Genomic DNA, 21,202 nt, shown 5'->3' on the forward strand with positions numbered 1-21,202 from the left:
CCTCCTCTGGACACATTCTACGTTGTCTACATCCCTCTTCAACTGTGGTGCCCCAAACTGAACACAGTACTACAAGTGATGCCAAACCAGAACAGAATAAAGCGATACCATCACCTCCCGTGATCTGGACATGATACTCTGCTTGATACATCCCAAAATCCCATTTGCCTTTTTAGCCACCAAGTCACACTGCTGACTCATGTTCAATTTATGGTCTACTATGCCTCCTATATCCTTTTCGTACTTACTACTTCCAATACAAGTCTCACCCATCTATATTGGTGCATATGGTTTTTCCCAGCTAAATGCAGAACTTTACATTTGTCCCTATTGAATTTAATTTTATTCAGTTTAGCCCACTTCTTGAGCCTATCAAGATCATCCTGTATTCTGATTCTGCCTTCTGCATGTTTGCTCCCCCTCCCAGTTAACTATCATCTGCAATTTTAATAAGTACCCCCTATAATCCCTCATTCAAATCATTTATAAATATGTTGAACATCACAGGCCCCAGGACAGATCTCTGGGGCACTCCACTTGTCACTCTTCTCCAAGTGAATGCTGAACGATTAACAAGCATCCATTGGATATAATCTGTCAACTAGTTATCGATCCACCTGACAGAATTAGGGTCCATACCCCATTTTACCAACTTATCAACAAGAATATCATCCCTTACTGGTTATGTAGATTTGAAGGAAAAGTCACCTGTGCACAGTGCTGATTGGCTGTCCCATAATGATGTTACCCAGAAATGCCCAAAACTTTCAATGTAAGGTAATGAATGAATGGATAAATGCCTAAACACCTCTGCACTTGTTTTTATTTTTAAAAAAACAAAGAAGATGGGCAACCAGCTGGTATAAGAAAGGGAAAGACAAGTCTAATGCTGAGTCAATGGTCAGTTCATTGTTGTGCACACATGTCATTCCAGTTACAGAGTCACTGTAGAAGCTGAGGTTATCCCATGGCTCAGAGCACACTGAGAAGTCTTTTTATATCCCACCAGAATTGACCAAGAGATGGATTGTATTTGAATGTGAAAATGTTCTTACAATATAACAAACCTTTGGTATTCCTTAAAGAGAATCTATCTCTGTAGATTTTGTATATTTATATGACTGGTTTGTCACTGTCAGGAAGGGAGACATAAAGTTCAGAAAGCCATGACCACCCTACACTACAGATTCATTTCTTGGCATGGACTTCAGATGTCATTTTACCACATTATTTGGGGGGAAATAACCTATTTTGTTTGGTGACAAGTGGTGGTAAAAATATGATCCCCAAGTTTTTTTCTTACAGTATCCGGCAGTTTTTTTGGAACTCAGTGGCATGAAATACATCCTCAGTACTGGACAAAATATCAGGTCTGGGAATGGCTCCAGCATCTCTTGGACACCAACCAAATGGATGCATCCTGTATCCCCTTCCAGGAGTTTGATATCAATGGAGAACACTTGTGCAATATGAGTTTGCAAGATTTCACTCGGGCAGCTGGCACAGCCGGACAGCTTCTTTACAGCAGCCTTCAACATCTGAAGTGGAATGGTAAATGCATCCTAATATACCAAGAGCTTGGACAGGATGTACTACTGTGTAAATGCCAGGTTGCTCACACTAACCAAAGTGCTACAACTAAGACATTTGGAATTAGTAAGGGGAAACAGAATTTCATGATTAAATAAACTCCTCATATCTTAAAAGCAGTCATGGAGAACACCAAATTATCCGACGAATTATGGACAGATTTAATAATATTGCTTCTCACAGCCTGGTCTTCAAAGCTGCTGAAATAGCAGCTGCGTATGTGATGGCACTGATTTCAGGTGGCAAGCAGAGATATTACCTGTTTTATATGATGTCATTTGTATTGACAGGGATTGCCATTTAATCAAGTATAGTAAAATAAATTTAGACCTCCACACTGGTCTCATGCTAGTCTCAACAGGAAAGGGCACACAATTTACTGAAAATGGGAGGGGCACTTACCAAATTCCCTGGGAGAGGCCCTTGGCCAGAATCCTGCCCCCCCCCCCAGCTTCATCTATATCTAGAAATACGATTGATTGGGAGGACATACTATTTCAGTTTTATTGACCTGTAACTTTGCAAAAAAAAATTTGCATAACCTAGTGAAACTGAAATTTTCTTCTCAGTGAAAATGATGATGACTTGGCATGCTTGATAATAAATAATTTTATTGAAAAAAACTTCTACATGAAAAACTGCATTGCTCTTCTGAGCGATGTTTTAACACGTTAAGTTATACTTGTATTTGCAAGATAAATATAAGTATGCTGAGCAGCCAAGAACTACAACAATATGGAAAGATGTTTTTTTATTAGAAACTGTACTCCATACAATTGGTGTTCTGTTTCATTCTGCTACAACTCTATTAGTGCTGGCATTGATTTGAATATGATTTGTCAACATTTATTCATTAGTTTGGTTAGGTAAGTATTTGCTAAGAATCCCTCCTTTCTGTATATACTGAACTACACATCACATATTCTCTTGCAGGTCAATGTGGAAGTGAAATATACCCATCACATAATGTCATTATTAAGACAGAGCAAGCAGGTGGGTGATTTAAAAAATTATAGTGTGACTAGCCATAGCAATGAGCAAAGGGAATGTTCATCTGTAACAAAACTGAGAAGCTTTGTAGTGGAGAAGAAAATCTCATTTACATCAACATCTAAATATAACATAAAAGTTAGATCGTAACCCATGAAACTAGTAAAAAAGGTAAAGGTATCCCCTGTGCAAGCACCGAGTCATGTCTGACCCTTGGGGTGACGCCCTCTAGCGTTTTCATGGCAGACTCAATACGGGGTGGTTTGCCAGTGCCTTCCCCAGTCATGACCGTTTACCCCCCAGCAAGCTGGGTACTCATTTTCGGAAGGATGGAAGGCTGAGTCAACCTTGAGCCGGCTGCTGGGATTGAACTCCCAACCTAATGGGCAAAGCTTTCAGGCGGCTGCCTTACCACTCTGCGCCACAAGAGGCTCATTATGAAACTAGTATTTCAGCCAAAAAATATAATATCAAATACCTGCCATCCCCATACAAAGTCTATACTGATTTTAGCATATCTTTAAAAATTAAAATTAAACTATTTTATATATCTTATAGCCCTGTTCTGACCTGCAGGCCTTACTGCACTGTGCCTCTCAATGTGTTCCCAACATGTGGAGGAGCTTTTCTTTTTCTCTCTCTCTTTTCAACTCTTGCTTCTTCCTGGCTTTTAATAGAAATTGCCCACTGTAAGGGCCACATCCCCCCCCAGCTTCCCATCTCAGTTTTGGGGCCTTGCCTCTAATGTCTCCTATTATCTAATTTCTAGTTATTTTTAGTTATCACAGAGTCAGTTACCCCCTTGTGTACCATGGGAGAATAGCTACTTGCCAACTAACTTCCTCTCCCCTTCCTACAGATGCTCTTTTTATAATAGGATGTCCAAGATGGTAGAGGTCTATATGATACAAAGAACCACTACCAGCACCAAAAGTTCTAAAGCATCTATTTAAAAGAAAATATCCACACACATACCTTCAGCATAAAATCAGATTAAGCAAGGGATTCAAAAGAAAAGAGTAAGAAAAGAGTAAGAAAAGTCTTCTGTTGAGGCTGCAGTGAAAACATGAAACGTGAAGCTCCTGGAAGCTATTGTGACAAGGTTACCCCACATCAAGCTCTCTCACCCACGGGATAAAACCCAGCCTCCTGTTATAACACAATGCTGGATGATCTGAATATGTTTGGGAGATGTCTAGAATGGTGCTGGTAGAGAACTCATACTAAATCTGACAGATCATGCCATGGAGTTTATTGTAAAACCTAAGAAGTGGTGGTAAATGTGACAAAGAATAATTACTTCTGTACTCTTAGAGCACCAGCTAATTCACATTGATCCCAATTGTTCAAAATAGCCCAGCATTTGCTGCTGCCTAAATCTGAACCTTTGATGAGCCAGGAACAGACAATTAGCTATTATTACTTATGCTAATGTTTTGCTGATAAAATATTGAGAATATGCTCTGAATATGACTTATTATAGAGATACACCAGGATAAAGGCCTAATGCACTGCTTGGGCTATGCATTTTGAACCTGTTTCCACAACGGATGTGGACAAGATTCTGGGATGTGAGAAGGCCACTATTTGTACCCTGGATCTTTGCCAATCCTGGCTGCTAAAATCATGTAACAAACCACATCATACAACCCTTAGCATGTATTATATATAAGTCACCACTCCAGCCATTCAAAGAGGTGGTTATTTGTCTGCTACTTAAAAGAATCCCTACAGAAAGAGGATGTGGTCAACTATTGCCTGGTCTACAGCCTACACTTTCTGGGTAATTTAATTGCCGTTCTTGTGGGATCAACCTTGTGGGGTTAAACAGAGTGCATCACTCATGCCTTTTAATTTCTATGTAAAGCCCTTAGAGCAAATTGTTTGTAGCTTTGGGGTTAATTGTCATTAATATGCAAATGGTACCCAGCTCTAGAGATAGGCATGAACCAGTTCATGATTAATTTTGGACAGTTCATGGTTTACAAAGTGGAATTTATGGCAGGTCAACTGGCATGAACTTTCCACAAACTTTCAAGCCATTAGTGAAGGTTCATGTCAGTTTTTGGATCCATTTCTAGGCAGACTTTCCCTGCTCAATCTAAATATTGACCAAACTTCAAAGCAACAAGGGGGGATAGAATGGAGTGCATGTAGAGAAGTATCTGGAGTAAGTCCCCTTTGATATCTCTTATTTGCACAGGATTCATTTTATATACGCTTGGACCTCCTGGACCTGCACCTGTTAAAATGACTGCCTGTCAATCCTCACCAAACTTAGAGGTCATTTAGGAGAGTGTCAGCCAGACATCCTGTGCAAGTTTGTTGTCGTTATAATGGGGGGGGGGGTTTAGTGAACCATGAACCTCACAAACTGAACCATTTGACCAATAAAAGTTCAGGATAGTTCATGCCATCTCTACTCTAGATATCTTTATCAAAATGTCCTGGTGAGTGACTCAAAATCACTGTCTGCATGCTATAATAAATTGACTAAGAGTGAATAAACTGAAATTAAACCCTGAAAAGACAGATCTAATGGTAACAGGGAACGCAAAGATCTTGAAAGATATTGTGCTCTCCACTTTTGATCGAATTCAGCTGACTCAACTTACTCTATGAGCCTTGGGGTTGTAGTGGACAACTCCAACAATCTAGATGATCTCATTCAAGTGAGTGGGATAAATATCAAACAGACACTGGTAAGAGCATGAAGGCTTAAGAAACTCAATTAATTATTATTATTTCTTTAAAAATATTAATTCTATAGCCACATTTAGGAAGCATTATGTCTCAGTGAAAATCACTGAGTGAAAATCACTGAGAGGTCATTGTGGTCAAGTTCTGTTTTTTTCTATTTTTAGATATTTTTTATTTTGACATATAAAGCTGATCAAGTACAAAATGTTTCTTTGACAAAGACATAAAAATCTATTATTATATCGCAGTTACTCCAGTCTAAGTCCACTGATTCGAGTGACCATAAACTAGAGTAAACTCTGCAAAGGGATCCCACCGTTAGGTTTGTGACTTTTGTAACCAGCTTTCTACCAGCTTTGATATAGCAATGCCATTTAAAGTGAAGAAGATAGCACTTTTGAAAATCTAGACAGAAACCATTACATAGTGGGAGCTTCAAGCTGTCTTTCTGATTTATATGCCTTGAAATCATCCCAGGTGGCTGACTGATTTCAGGAATATTTGGATTGCATGATATTACTCTTTGCAAAGCCTAGAACAGAATATATTAACCTGAATTTGTGGAACTCATAAATTCTGCTCTGCTAAGCAAGCTTGCTATAGGATTACATACTGTGTAGAAATTCAAAACCAAAAACTATTCCATACCCTACTTGGGTGAGGCTTGTTTTTAGAAAAAGCAATAAGTAGATCAGGTGTCTAAACAATAAGTGGGTGTGTAAGGACATCAGTTTGGATGCCCAAACACGTAGCTACTAAGTAGATCAACTAAAATGTTCTAATTCATAAACTAGCCAAGCATGGTGAGTTAGGTGAGTCACTTTCAGCCACAAGCACATTCATTACTAAGAAGGAGAAATAATAATAACAGATTCCCAAATCAACCTTGGATTTTGAAAAAGGAACCAAAACCAAATTAACAGTTGCCTAAAAAATAGGAGTCATTGATTCTCTGTTTATGGTACTAACCCATATGAAAATCAGATCTATTACTACATTTGCTGTGATTCCAAATAACACACTGTTCAGTATCTTTTTATTTTTCACAATACCATGGAAGGCTGGCAGAGCAATATTTAATAAATAAAAGGGCAAAATTCAAAGTTAATAACTTTATGCAGCATTCAAGAGAATGGTAGGTGCCTAATTCTTCTATCACAATGTTTTTGCCTTGTTGCTACATAGAACAAAGGCACAGGCATTCAGATGTATTAAAAAAAAACCAAAATTGACTTGAGAAATAGTCATTGTTGCAGTAGTGCAAAAGATGCTTTGAGCTCAGCAACTAATGCTTTATGGAACCTGTAAATAATTACTGATGATTTCACATCAAAGCTAAATAGTCCAGCCTCTCCATTGCTGGCTGTGACACTAAAAAAGATTGGTTAAGGGGTTCCTACCATTTATCCAATATGTTACCCCAACTCTCAAGGAGAGCAGGAATGTCTCAGTTTACCTTACAGATCCATCAGTTTAGTTATTGATTCATCACTGACCTCCTAAGAAGACTTGCTTATAGGTTAGTCCCTTGAATAACAAGGGATGTGCTTCTAAATAGATCTGCTTATGATTGCCCCTAAATTGCTTTGTCCCTTAACTGATGCCAGCGTAGATTTGCACTATTTATCCCAAGAAACTATAGGTAGCTAAAATGTTCCCAAAGACATAATGTGCATTATCTCATCTTACTGGAACTATATATTTTATTTTTTAATCAAAATTGATGTTTGTTTCCCCCCTTTTTTTAAGATCCATCTGTAATGGCATCATGGAAAGGAGAAAGTTATTTCTATGACAGTGGATATGGTGGCTCAGTAGGTAACTAACTTAAAATTTAATTAATTAAATTGAATTTGAAACATTTGACATAATTTTGGAGTCTGTTTAAAGTAGATATTTCATTACATTCTTTCTTTTTGAATAATCAGAATTACTGGACAGCAAGGCCTACTGTCGAACACAGATCTCAATCAATACTTCTACTCACCAATCTTCTGGTAAGGATTTCTCTCAAGATATGGGGTAAATGTCTCTGAATCATTCTGGGCTTTTATTGTAATCAACTTGGATCTTTTGTGAGTCACAGGATATAATAATTTGGAGCTGCTTAAGCAAATCATGTAATTTCCCCTTTCAAATTGCTGCATTATTTTGATCCATTCCATTTCTGTGAATGGTTCTATATGTATGGATTTCAGAATATGGATATTGATGGGACTGTTCCATGGTTCCATGTTTATTCTCTTTTATCAGCTTCAAGATTTCAGATATCAAGGCTCTGACTAGGGATGGACACAAACATCAAAACAAAATTCATCCCAAATTTTGCCCTTTTCATAACAGGTCTACCACCACAAACTTCCATGATTTTTTAAAAGAGTCTGTGGCAGTTCATGAATAGAACCTAAAGCAAAAGTTTACAAAAACTCTGAGTCCTTTTCAACCTCAGCTTTCTATTCCCCACAAAACTGCAAAAACATGAATCAGCCGATATATGGGGGCAAGAACTTTTATTGTCATTATTGAGATTAGATAAATTCTGCATTTTGTTACATCTTTGATGTTAATATTCTGCAGCAAACTGGAGTTGATGGCAAGTTTTAGCCTTGTTTCATCTCTATTCTGCATTGTGGCTGCTGCTTGTTAGTTTCAAGTTTGCATTATACAGATTCTTCAGGCTGCCATACAACATTTCCTGTTAGCATTTTGCAGAAACAAAAACCAAAAGGGTGAGGAAAACTGGAACTGGAACCATAAAAACCCAACTGGTGATAGTTAGAACCTTCAAGGGTTGACTGTCTGTATAAATGTTAAAATTATATTACCTTTATTGTGCACATTTTTTAAAAAACCTTTAGGAATTAAAAACATAGATACAGTTCATAGGCTATTGCAAAACAGTGTGCTATGCTCTATTTGAACCACTAGACCAATGTGTTTTGGCCCTTACAGTTTAGCAGCCAATAAAAGCTCTTGAGTAAGAGCTGTAAAGTATTAGAGTCACTTAATGAAAGAAGATATCTAGTTTTCAGTCATTAGATCTCTTCTATAGGATGCTAAAATTTTCAATGGTGCATTCACTTATTAGTGCATGTATTGCAATGAGTGAAGTGGTCAGCAATTACATATGGACCAACTGCACACATAATTCAGACTGAAAGGCCCCAGTTGATTCCTCTTTGACCCATTATGCACGGGGGTTTTAGCGCACATTCGGGGTGGAATGGCGGCGACTAAAATCACGGATAACGCACGGAGCCGGCTGCAACCGGCTGCAGCTTCGGTGCATGCCGCCGAAAAAGCCGCGTCAGTGAAACGCGGAAGAAAGCGCAGCTTCCGGGTGAGCGGGGCGCAACCAGAAGTGGCGCCCGGATCGGCACGTGCATAATCGGTTACTCTGGGTTTTGCCGCCGTCGCGCCCCGCCCCGTGTATAACCGGTATGCGTCGCGTCTTCCCCCTCCGCGTTTTCCATGTGACCCGAAATCGCCGTTTCGGCGGCCATGCATAATGGGCCTTTGTGACAATAGGGAAAGTCAGAAAACGAATTTCCTGCTTAGGCCAGACTGACACGTTTTCCCTCTTAAAAATATTTTGAAGCAGTCTCACTAATTTAATAAACAGATTAATCCAAAATAAATTAAGAACAAGAATATGATGCTGTTGGGAAAAAATAGGCCAGTTTTCAGGATTTGACATGCATAAATGGTTTGTTTTTGTTAATTTGCTGTTATATTATGGAATTTCCCATGCGGCCATTTGTGATCTAAAAGATGGTGTCATTTATATAAGAAAGTTCAGTAGTTCTTAAGACTCCTTATTACATCTGGAGTAGTTGTGGTTAATTTAATATAAAAGTTGGGACCTTGTTTTATCTGTTGACAATGGTATGAAGTATTGGCTTGGATCCCATGGTAAATCTCCAACAGAAGGGGCTGCATCCCACTGCAGCTCAAAATGTCCTCCAAAGTCCTACTCCTTGGGCACAGTGGATCCTCAGAATCAAAAAGAGTGGGAAGTCAGAGGTCAGCAGTGGAAATGAGGAACTGATTAAAAATTCATCCTATCAGTGGAAATGTACTGGTATCCAAGTCATTATGGATCAATGATAAAGGAAATGAATAGAGAAGTTGTAGTAAAATGGATTGCAAAAAGTTAACTGGAGCCTGATTAGGAGTGGAGAGAAACTCCACCCCCTGAATTTGCTCTTTTCCCTTCACATTCATTTCTTAAGTTAGTTGGAGTTGGGGTGCGATAAAGAAGGCGTGTGTGCTGCCCTAGCTGGATGTACCTGACAAAAGTCCCGAAAAGTACAGGCTTGGCCAATAAGCCAAGACCTAATTGCCAAGTGCCAACCTAATTACAAAGTCAAAGTCCAGTCTGGGTCATTTCTGACTTATTGAGTCCCTATGAATTGATTACTTCCATATGTCCTATTGTTAACAGCCTTGCTCAAGTGTTGCAAAATGAGAATCATGACTTCCTTGACTGAATCAATCCATCTTATTGTCTTCCTCTTTTTCTGCTGACTTCTACTTTTCCTTAGCATTATTCCTAGTATTATTGTCTTTCCAGAAAGTCATGTATTTTCACAATGTGACCAAAGTGCAATAGCCTCATTTTGGTTATTTTAGCTTCAAGGGAGACTTTGGTCCTGAGCTGACCTTGAATCCATTTACTTTTCTTTTTGACAGTCCATGACATCTGTAAAACTATTCTCCGACACCACTCCAAAACTCTCCTCCAATGCAACTCAACTTTCTTCCTGTCAACTTTTCTCTTTCACACCCAAACATATTTATTTTATTTATTTATTATTTGGATTTATTGCCCACCACTCTCATGACTGACTTGTGGCGGGTTACTGTTTGTCCATATTAATAGTCATGGGGAATACTTTAGTATAAATTATCATGATCATCACAAGCAGTGACATATCCTTACACTTTAGGATCTTTTCTAGGTTCATGGCTGCCATTCCCAGTTTCAATTTCCTTCTGATTTCTTGGTTGCAGTCTTCCTTTTGGTTGATGACAGAACCAAGGAATGGAAAATTTTAACAAAAGGCAATGTTATTCTTAAAGAGGCTGATATAGTCCCCAAAGTGTGTATTAATTCACTTGCTGTCTGCATAATTTTCATAACATGACTGTCAAGTCTTCAAATCATCCTGACAGTATTGAGGCTCAATCAAACTATGTATTGTAATGTGTTCATTTTCTTACTTATGGGGCCTGGAGGGAGGGTAGCATGCTTAAGGGCACAGTCTGCTGTACAAACTAAAATTTTATATTCTGTAAAATGAAGTGGCTTATTCCTGAATCATATGCAAATATTATTTTTCCCTCCTAAGTTTTACAAGAAACATATATTGATAAACAGGTGATTTTTTTATTGTTTGTCAAAGCCCTGTCTTCATTTTCCTCATGAGCAAAACTTTGGATTCCTGGGATTCTCATTCTCAAATATTTTGAGGTTTTAAAGGCAAATTTGTTTCGATAAGGACAAGAGTTTCAAGCCTTAATTGGTTTTCTTAGCTTTCCCACAAACTCAGCAAATGATGCAGGAGGATAGTGCTCTGCTCTCGGAATGTGGCAATACAAGTTAAGGGTACAAGGGGAATGAGATGATCCCCCCCCCAGATGTGAGTGTAGTATACAGTCCACGTGCTTTCACCCCCAGCAGAACCTAATGGAAGCCTGCTCCTGTTTATATCTGTTTCCAGGACTGCTTATGGAAGTTAAAAGAAAATAAAAGAAAAACACCTCAGGCAAGTTTGTACACAGTCTGGCATTTACTGTAAGCCATTTGAACATGCAAATAAGTAATTTGCATGGAAAGCTAGCTGTGGTGACTGTTTATTCATGTATGTAGGTGGAAAAATGTGTGTGGGCTTTAAGCTTCCCTGGCATTCAATATCCTGTAGGGCAGACACAACACAGGTTCCTGGAAACTGGATGTCCCACAGATAAATGAAAACTGATTGCCAGCTACAGATTAAGCAGAAGGGTCTTTTGCTTGTTGTAAAGGAATGAGAATCAGCATAGGAGATAAGCAATGATGGGAGGACATTTTCAATTTCTCTTTGGCTTAGAATTACCAGCTCTCTGAAACAGGATATTTTTTTTCAAGGCATTTGCTTCAGGTGAAAAGAAGTAGCTTGTCCCTAACAATGCAATCCTAAACAGAGTTACACCCTTCTGAGTCAATTTAATTAAATGGGTTTAGAAGTGTGTGACTCTTTAAAGGATTGAACTGTATAAGTCTGGCAAGAAAACAGATAGTCCTAACTGCCAAGATTTTATAATAACATTGGCTCCCCCCCGAAGTCCTTGACATTTTCATTTTCTCAGAAACAGTGCTTGCCAGATCATTATGTGTTCTGACAGGTGGGTATACGTTACCCTAATACCACTACATAGAGTGTGCATTATATCTGTTCCAAGATAATAACAAGAGGGTGGGGAGTCTTCAAAGGTTATATGCTGTAGAAGGTTTTTGGAAAATAAAGGACCGGTACAAGCGTTTGTATTAGGTATGGCGGTCCTTGCACTTTTTTCTTTGAAGGGAAAATCTTTCCACTTTTCTTATAAATATATATCTAATTCTCAGCATGGCCCTATCTGTGTATATTTAAATGCAGAGACTGGGGGTACGAAAAGAACAAATTTGCAGAATAATCATCCCTTAAAAAAAGCACCCCCCCTAAAATACTAAAAGCAACACTGAAGCCTGATTCTGTGAGGGCTTAAGGGGGTGTCAGGTTACGGTGGATGAGCGATAGAGTTGTGAGTGTCCTGCATAGTGCAGGCGGTTGGACTAGATGACCCATGAGGTTCCTTCCAACTCTATGATTCTATGAAGCTTTAAGAAAAGAATGGCCTCATTGGCTGTTGCTAGACTCAATAGTGTTGCTAGCCTTGAAGCATTTGTAAAAGGCAGGAACCTTTCCAGGACTGTTTTGACTATTCAGGGAGGACACATTGGGGCTAGAATCAATCAGTGGCTTGCTACCACAAGATTTGCATCATTTAGGACCAGCTTCTCAGTACTGTTCAACTGCAGGCACTGCAGAAAAGCCAGTGAGATATAGCTGTTAGAGTGCTGGACAAGGAAGTAGGACATCTAGGTTCAAATCCCATGCCATGAAAGCTGGGTAACCTTAGGCTAGTCATAACTTTCATCCTAACCTCCCTCACAAGTAGTTGTGATGGCAAAATCGAGGAGAGCAGCATTTCACTTTAGGTTCCATGTGGAGAAATACCTGAAGATCTAGGGCAGTTAAAATGTAGGTTGGCCATTTGGGAGGAGGTCAACTTCACCATATATGGATGTTGTTATTGTTAGGTGCGAAGTCATGTCTGACCCATCGCAACCCAATGGACAATGATCCTCCAAGTTTTCCTGTCCTCTACCATTCTCCGGAGTCCATTTAAGCTCGCACCAACTGCTTCAGTGACTCCATCCAGCCACCTCATTCTCTGTCATCCCCTTCTTCTTTCACCCTCAATCTCTCCCAGCATTAGGCTCTTCTCCAGGGAGTCCTTCCTTCTCATGAGGTGGCCAAAGTATCTGAGTTTCATCTTCAGGATATGGCCATCTAAGGAGCAGTCAGGGCTGATCTCCTCTAGAACTGACCGGTTTGTTCTCCTTGCAGTCCAAGGGATATGGTTATATCATCTGATAAATGTTTTAACAAATTTTAAAAATATATTCAATATTAAGTAACCTCCAGCCATTTAAGAAACCCTTCCAGGGCTGTCAAGAAACCTGATGGTTTCATGAAACCCTGGTTGAGAAAGCCTATTCTAATGTATTTGTAGCTGTTTTTGAATACTAAAGGAACTACAGGTATTGTTGAGCTCTGTTGACTGGTTATCTGTGCATATTGTTTTTAACTCTGCTATGTTGTTTTATTTTGTATTGAGACTGGTGTCATGTATGAGACATGTATGAGCTGTCTTGAGTCTCAGAGGAAAGATGGGGTCTAAATATTTTAAATAATTATCTGGCATCCAAAATTGTTGTTTTGTTTTTCTTTGTCATTATGCAAACACAGTGCCACCCACAAGGCATTTTAAAATGTATATTTTTCAAGAATTGCTAATTCAGAGAAGATAATTGCTTCAACTGAGTAGTTACTTGCTACCTGTATAAAATTATGCATGGGATACAAGAGTTGACTAAGAGAACTTTTTCCCCCCTCTCCCAAAATACTAGAACTCAAGGATATCCTATGAAGCTAATGGACAGTGCTCTAGACTTGCCCTAAGCTCTATGGAAACTATAGAGCTTCTTATATTAATAATAAAGGCGGTGACTGGCTTGCCAGCAGACCGCTAACTACTACCACGGTTGAAACCAACCGAAAAAGAGGTGGTATGGCCAGGTTCAACCCCCCTCCCCTGCCCCTGAGCTCCTGCAGCTAATGCTTGACTCACCTGGCTGTGTGGGAGGACTCAAGGCGAGTGGAGTGGGGTGAGGCAGGGCTGGGAGCCTTTAAATGGCACCACACCAGAGCCTTCTCTTTGTCTCATGGTCCCAGCTCACCGATCGTTTCCCACCCTCCCTCTAATTTATGTTTGAAGGGATGTTGTGTCTGTGTTCCGGTTTTATTGATGTTTTCAATTGCCACAGCTAGTGGCTTTGGGAAGGGTCAGATCCTTGTCTTTATGAGGCCGCCCCTGCGTTTTAGGGGCCTCCATACAAGGCTGGGTACATGCTGAACAGTAGGGAAGGAGCTGCCTCACTGTGTGGGTGATGGTGGGAGCCCTAATAGAGGCTGACATCTGTAGGGCCTCCACCAATACCACTCTTCCATGTGGCCCAGCAGGCCCAGGAGTTGGGGGCGAGCTTGACCAAGGGTGTTGCTCGGTCACAAAATAAGCAGCCTGCTGGTGCGGTGGGGCTTTGTCTGGTCTGCTGGACACTCATAAGCTGGATCTGCCCCTTTGTTGCGCTGATGCTTAAGTTAACAATAAAACTATGGCTGTTAACTATGCCAGAAAGAAGTACAGTTCTCCATGTCCTCTATGTCTGTGTCCTCTGTGCGGCCTGGGACATGACAGCCTGCCAGGTTATCATCATCATCATCATCATCATCATCATCATCATCATCTCTATAGTGATAGAGCTTTGCTAAGTAGAGCTATAATAATAATAATAATTTTTATAACCCGCCCTTCTTAGTTGGCCCATGGCAGGTAACAATAAAGTGTATACAAGTAATTTACACTGATAAACAATTATTAAATATTTATAATATATTGATTAAATTATATTATTAATCTGCTTTCTTAAAAATCTTATAAAGAGGAACCAATATCTGTTGGGTGAATTGGTGTTCTGTGGATGGTACATTGCTGTTTTGTGAGCAGGGAAGCCAGCCTTTGCTTGGGCAGTTTCCATACCCGCTCCAAACAGAGCAATGGCTGCCTTAATGTTCCACAGATATCATACCACATTTTCAATAAGTCTTTGATTGCTTAAAGAGTAGCAGAGATGTTTATTGAGCAAAGTTGACAGGAGGCAATGCCAAAATGACAGCCTCAACTGTCGGCTTGGCAGAACAGTTCTATCTTGCAGGCCCTCTGGAACTGCTGGAGATGGATGTTAGAGAATTGCTACCAGAAACTGCCTCATCATGTGGGGATGATGGTTCCCTCCCCCTTCCCCCATTTCACTGACCAGTTTCCTCTTGCTGCCCAATGGGGTAGCAGTGGGCATCAGGAGATCTTCTGCCAGAAGCAGACATACAGTAATTCTGCCCATGAATATCAGTCTTTTTAGGTACGTTTATATATGTTTGTAACAGAGATTTACAAGAATCTGTCTACTTGATCTGTATCATCAATTTGTTCATCAGTTTTCAGTTATCTCTTTTTTGTAGCCTGATAAAATACTATTTTGCATGCAGAATTTCCCTTCATACAAATCACCTCTGAGATGGTGAGAAGAACATGAGTGCAAGAATTAATGCAAGGTGACCTCTTTTTCCATTACAGAAGAATCTTCAGATGTAAAAAAAGCACAAGATCACCTTCCAAAATCCCACAGCAAGAAACACAGTAAGTTGTCACTGTATGTGGGGGCTGATTATGCACTGTGAAGGGAAAAGTGAATAAAAAACAAAGGCAGCAGCAGAAAAGAAATCCAACATAAAAATGATGCCCCCATTACACTTTGCTCCTGTTCAGGCATTGTATTCCAGGAAGAATTGTGTTAGTCCTGGGCATGCACATGTTCATTCTCTTCACAGTGCTAAGAAAGTAACTAATGAACTTGATTGGTACATAGTTACCTGAATACAGAAACACTCTGGTCAGCTAATTTTAGCACCCTTGACTCCTGGGTTAGATAATCTATATTCAAAAGTGTTTTTTTTAATGTATCTTGTTTTTTTCCCCCCTGAAATTTTATTGTTTATTGTTATATAAAGCATTTACAGAAAAGTAAAGGGGAGAAAAAGAAAAACGACCAGCTAATAAGTAATTATTAATACACAGTCTATACATCGTCTATGCGTGTATACCATACATAATATAATCTGATATTAACTCAAGAAATATGTAGTCAGTTCCCATTGCATATTAATCCTAACCTAACAGTTACTGCTGTCTTTCTTAAGTTTACAGAAAAATAGAGGGGGGGGGGGGAAGGGAAACAGCCAGCTGGCAGAGTTATCATTAATCTATATAAAAACGCAATCCATTCTTATCTCAATTTCCATCGCTTAAGTTATAAAGAAAAAGAGACAATCAACTAACCAAATAATTATTGATACATATGAAAGTATAGTTTGCCATCCTCTTTTAACATTCATCTTCAGTTCCCATCACATATTAGTCCTAATCTAGAAGTTATTACCATCTTTCTTAGCAAAGTAATTGTTGATACATATGTGAGTATAATCTGTTATGAGAGTATATTCTATTATTGTCTTAGGTAATATAAAGTCAGTTCCCTTCATATATTGGCCCTGACCTAAGAATTACTGCTGCCGTCTTTCCCACAGGAAGCCAAGTAAATGCTCCACAGTTCATCACATTCTTCAGCTGGTCGCAGAAAATGAAATTGTGTTCTTTTCCATGATGTTCTTTTCCATGATTCCATGCTTGCGGGTCTTGAAGTATTTATGTTTCTTGATCCACCCAACTCAGCGGTGTCACCTGATGGTTCCTGTATAGAATATTTCTAGCCGCCTTACTGTCAGGGCCAAAAATGTCTCTTGGTTGATTCTTGCATGCAGTCGCCTTTGAGTAGGCTCTGTATACTTTATCAATCCAGATCTTTTCCTCCTGTATGTAGTGTTCTGGGCTTTTTGTGATTTCCTTCCTTAGATCTGTTTTCCCAAGTTCTTCTGGGACGTCTTTAATTTTAATGCTCCTAGTTGTGGTTCTGCTTCCAATGTTCTCTCCCACTTCTGTTGTCTGACTTCTGGACTTCGGTATGTTGCCAACTGATTTGTGTTTTCATCAGCTGTTTTCTTCAAACCGTCGATTCTATCTGAGAGCTCTTTCCTGGCATCTTGAATTTCATTTTCAATCTTTTTAACTGCTTTCAGTATCTCTAAGTTGCTTTTGTTTAACAAATAAAACATCTGTGCGTTTGTTAGATTTTCCATTTCTGTGCGCAGTATGCAATAACAGCATCTCATCTTGCGAGAGTTTGGGTGCTCAGACATTATCAGTTAGCAAAATCTCCGTATTCTGTCAAAAACTTCCCCTGAGCTCTCATTAACAAATTCTCAAGCTCTTTCGTTGTCCGTTTTAGCGAGTGTATTTATCTGGCTTGCCTCCTGTCTGAAGAAAGAATTCTCTTGTAAATTAGTTCGGGTAAAAGGAGGGGTGTTGGAATTCCTAGCTTTAAAGGAGTGAAGATCAAACAAAGAACTCACAGTTTTGCTTTCCTCAGACTTCTGCTCTCTTCAAGCTGGAGAAAAAAAAGAGATGCTCTGGGAAAAATGCAGGCTTTTATCAGCTGGTTGTTCCAGGCTTAAAAGATTATTTACGACAGGGTCGCCATTATGACTCCCAGCACAAGAAGCAGTGATCCGGAGAACTTAGTCTCCATGGATCTGTAGGACCCTCAGGATGCTGTTCCCGGTTCCTGGGGTGATCTGCAAGCAAGATTTGCGTATCTTGCTTTTGATCAGCCAGGTGCTCCTGGCCCTCTGCCTGGCTGGGAAGCCCGATACAGATCGGGCTAGCACGGCGCCATCTTCAGTCATTTCTAAATGTATCTTGTTGACTGGCCTGTGGTCACCCAGCAAGGTTTATGGTGATTTAGGGATTAGAACATACTCCAACAGACTAACCATTAAAATCAGACTAATGTGGTACATTTGTTAGTTATTTTCTCATTAAAAGGAAATCCTAACATTCACAGAGTTATTCCTATTCTCACAGGGAATAACTTTGAATAATCTCCCTGTTTTATACTTTTTTTCTTAATTCAAAGCAGAAAATCACAAGTTATTGGCCCACCGCCTTCCCGGGACCGGAATTAGGGAATGGCTGGTCTTTCTCCGGAACTGAATGCTGTGGGGGGATGAGTTGTCAGACCCTTGCAGGCTCCAATGTGGGGTACCACAGGGGGCGAAACTCTCCCCCACACTTTTTAACATCTATATACACCCTCTAGCCCAGCTGGTCCAGGGCTATGGGCTGGGCTGTCACCCAGCCTACATCTATATCCATATCTATAGATATAGATAAACTAGTTACCCCACCCTACATATCTTGGAAATGCTTGCTACATTCATGCATGACTTTTTGTTATGAGGATGAATCTTGCAAGTTTGTTGGTTAATGGCTATTTCTCCTTTCCAGAGTTGTCAGACTCCCACTGGGATGGGAATTTATGAAGAGGTTTACCTGGCCTTGACCAAGGCCAGGTAGAATTAGCTCCAGAAAAGCTACGAGTCATGGAGGGACTAATTCAGTTCTGCAGGGCCTGTAAGATGCAGCTCTTCTGCCAGGCTTTTTGTTAAGGCTAGTCTGAGGGGACATTATGTTCCCTTCCTCCTTAATTGTTTCCCATTACCCCCCATCAGGGTAACATTTTCTTTCTTGAGTATTGGCAGCTGGGGGGATAAGGTGTGGGAGGGAGGGTTTGATCATTTTATTGTATTATTTTTTTCTGAATTTGATGTTAACTGCCGAGAGCCAGCTGGCTGGGTGCGGCAGCCTACAAGTCTAATGAAATTAAAATAAAAAATAAAGAAGAAGAAGAGTTGGTTCTTATATGCCGCTTTTCTCTACCTAAGGAGGCTCAAAGCGGCTTACAGTCACCTTCCCTTTTCTCTCCCCACAATAGACACCCTGTGAGGTTGAGAGAGCCCTGATATCACTGCTCGGTCAGAACAGTTTTATCAGTGTCGTGGCGAGCCCAAGGCCACCCAGCTGGCTGCATGTGGGGGAGTGCAGAATCGAACCCGGCATGCCAGATTAGAAGTCCACACTCCTAACCACTGCACCACTAGCTGGCTTTGGTGATTTAAGGACATGTCACTTTCTGTATGTCCACATATACATGCCTTTTCATAAGGAAGTTGTGGTTTATGTTGCTAGGGTAAACTGAATATTAAAGTAAGAACAATTTCTGCTCTTCAGCTAAAATAATATACTATTTAGGAATTAATAATATAATATGAAATAAATCTATCTGGATTCTTTACCTAGTGTTGAATGTATGCTACGTGATAAGCTGGGAAAATCATTAGCTTCCAGACTTTATAGAGATATCAATCTATATAGTTGTGCAGATACTATGCTCCTTTTTAAACAGAAAAAAATCCCTTCATATGTTTTTACTCCAAATAAATTTTGCTTTTAACACTATTTTATATTAGCTCCTCGAGGAACTCACTTGTGGGAATTCATCCGAGACATTCTCCTACATCCTGAGAAGAACCCAGGATTAATAAAATGGGAGGATCGGGCTGAGGGTATCTTCAGATTCCTGAAATCAGAAGCAGTGGCCCAACTATGGGGAAAGAAGAAAAACAATAACAGCATGACTTATGAGAAACTCAGCCGTGCCATGAGGTAACAAAAGAAAATATTATTTGCTTCATTTAGACATATTCAGTCTGTTCTGTATTCTGATATATTAAAAAAGACCACTGATCTATAATAACCACAGAACTTTCAAATATTGTAAACTCAAATATTATGAGGGAAAAGTTACTTCCATGTGGCACATCTCTCTGAAGTTTTTCTGCCTCATGTGAAAGACACAAGTGGCATAACATTGTGTGTGTAAAGTGCCATCGAGTCACCACTGATTCATGGCAAGCGATATTCAGAGGTAGTTAGCCATTACCTGCCTCTGCATGCCAACCCTTGACTTTCTTGGTGGTCTCTCATCCAAGTAATAACTAGTGATGAGCCTTAGATCTGACAAGCGCTGAATCTGCATGGAACTTTAATTCCAATCCCAGGTCAATTCTGTCCCTGCCATATATACTAAATGTGATTTTCAGTTTGATTTTAGGCAATTTAAATTTTCCCTCTGCAACAAGCAGGATTGAATCTGAGTGGCCCTACCTTTCCCCTGCAATATCCTGGAGTGGAAATAACCCTCAATATTTGAAAAATCGCCACGAGTAAAGGTGCAGCTCTCTGCTTGTCCCCAACTAACTAGCTTCCTCAATCCTCCAATGCTGTAGAAAAGACCTGATTGGCCAGGGCATCAGTTCAAAGGCTTCCTCATTCCCAAGCTGCAAGGTTTCTCTTAAAGGGGAAGCCCTAATTTCTCTTAGCAGAGTCTCCAGAAACCCTAACTTCTCTCAGCAGAGATTTGCCTCTTGTTTTTTCCCCCCTCCTCTGCTGTCCCCAATCCTTTCTCCCTGTTTCAAGAAAAGAAAGAGGCTCCTGCTGTGCTTGGCTCCGACCCGCTTCTGAGCTTCCCTAATCATGTGTAGAACACTTTTCTGTTTCAATGGGGGAGAGGGGATAGAGGAAGACCAGAGTTCAAATCGATCTGAATTCAGCAGGATCCATAACAGAATGAACAAAGTAAGTGCAGAATCAGCCAGGGTCAGGTTAGCAAGAAGGTTAGAAGAAAAATAGAAGGGCTAACTGAAGCATGTATGTGGATGGAAGGCTATCCATCTGCTTTCTTATCTCCTTCCGTACCCAAAAATGTGTCCTCCTAAACGATATTCTTTGATATCCCCCATAACTTTTTGATACAGGAGTTTAATGAAGCACCTGTGTAGGGAGCTGTGATGCTCCATTCTATATTACACTGTGAAATGTTACTAGGAAATTGGTTTTGTGGCTATTAGAATTTTAGATAAATGTGTGCAACCCCAAGAATATGATTTATTATTTATTTAATTCATTTATAACCTGGTCCCCCACCCTTGGGAACCCAAAGTGGCTTGCATTGTTCTCATATTCTCCATTTTATCCTCATAATACCCCTGTGAGGTGAGTTAGGCTTAGAGAATGTGACTTTTATCTAAAACCAATTATGAAGGATAGCTGGGTGGTCAAGGGACATCTGTTAGATGTAGCCCCAAAAAATACTGGAATAGTGATTATTTTTGGAGCCCCACCTTCTAAGATATGTAATATCTAGGAAAACCACTCTCAGCTATTGTTTTACCCTGCATAGAGAGTGCATCTCATGTGTGTCAGAAAAGCTTTTTTCATAATTGGTTTTAGATAAGAGTGCATTAGTTAATATTATTGACCACTGAGGAATACCAAGTAGGGTCAAAACGAATTTGGTCTGTTCATGTACATTTAGATCTGTATAGTTTTAATACAGTTTTTACTTTGTTTTTAACCTAATATTGGTGCACTTTAATAAATAATTGTTAAAAAATTATATTGTTTTATAGCTCAACTTTTGAGTTCCTGACTTTTAACAGGTTGAACCCTCAGGAGGTTGGGCTAGATGGCCTTTATGGTC

General features: G+C 39.8%; 1 protein-coding gene across 5 annotated transcripts in view; it reads left to right on the plus strand.

Moving 5' to 3' along the window:
* EHF (ETS homologous factor) overlaps positions 1-21,202 on the plus strand; it is a 64,381-nt gene that overhangs the window by 39,261 nt on the left and 3,918 nt on the right. For all 5 annotated transcript variants that reach the window (XM_077322153.1, XM_077322151.1, XM_077322150.1 and 2 more), the window contains 6 exons: positions 1,306-1,551; positions 2,524-2,583; positions 7,030-7,098; positions 7,209-7,277; positions 15,283-15,345; positions 19,131-19,326. In XM_077322153.1, coding sequence (XP_077178268.1) covers positions 1,306-1,551; positions 2,524-2,583; positions 7,030-7,098; positions 7,209-7,277; positions 15,283-15,345; positions 19,131-19,326 — 703 coding nt within the window. The remainder of the gene's footprint in view (positions 1-1,305; positions 1,552-2,523; positions 2,584-7,029; positions 7,099-7,208; positions 7,278-15,282; positions 15,346-19,130; positions 19,327-21,202) is intronic.

Source organism: Paroedura picta, chromosome 2, assembly GCF_049243985.1.
Source record: "Paroedura picta isolate Pp20150507F chromosome 2, Ppicta_v3.0, whole genome shotgun sequence".
In the NCBI taxonomy this organism is placed as follows: Eukaryota; Metazoa; Chordata; class Lepidosauria; order Squamata; family Gekkonidae; genus Paroedura; species Paroedura picta.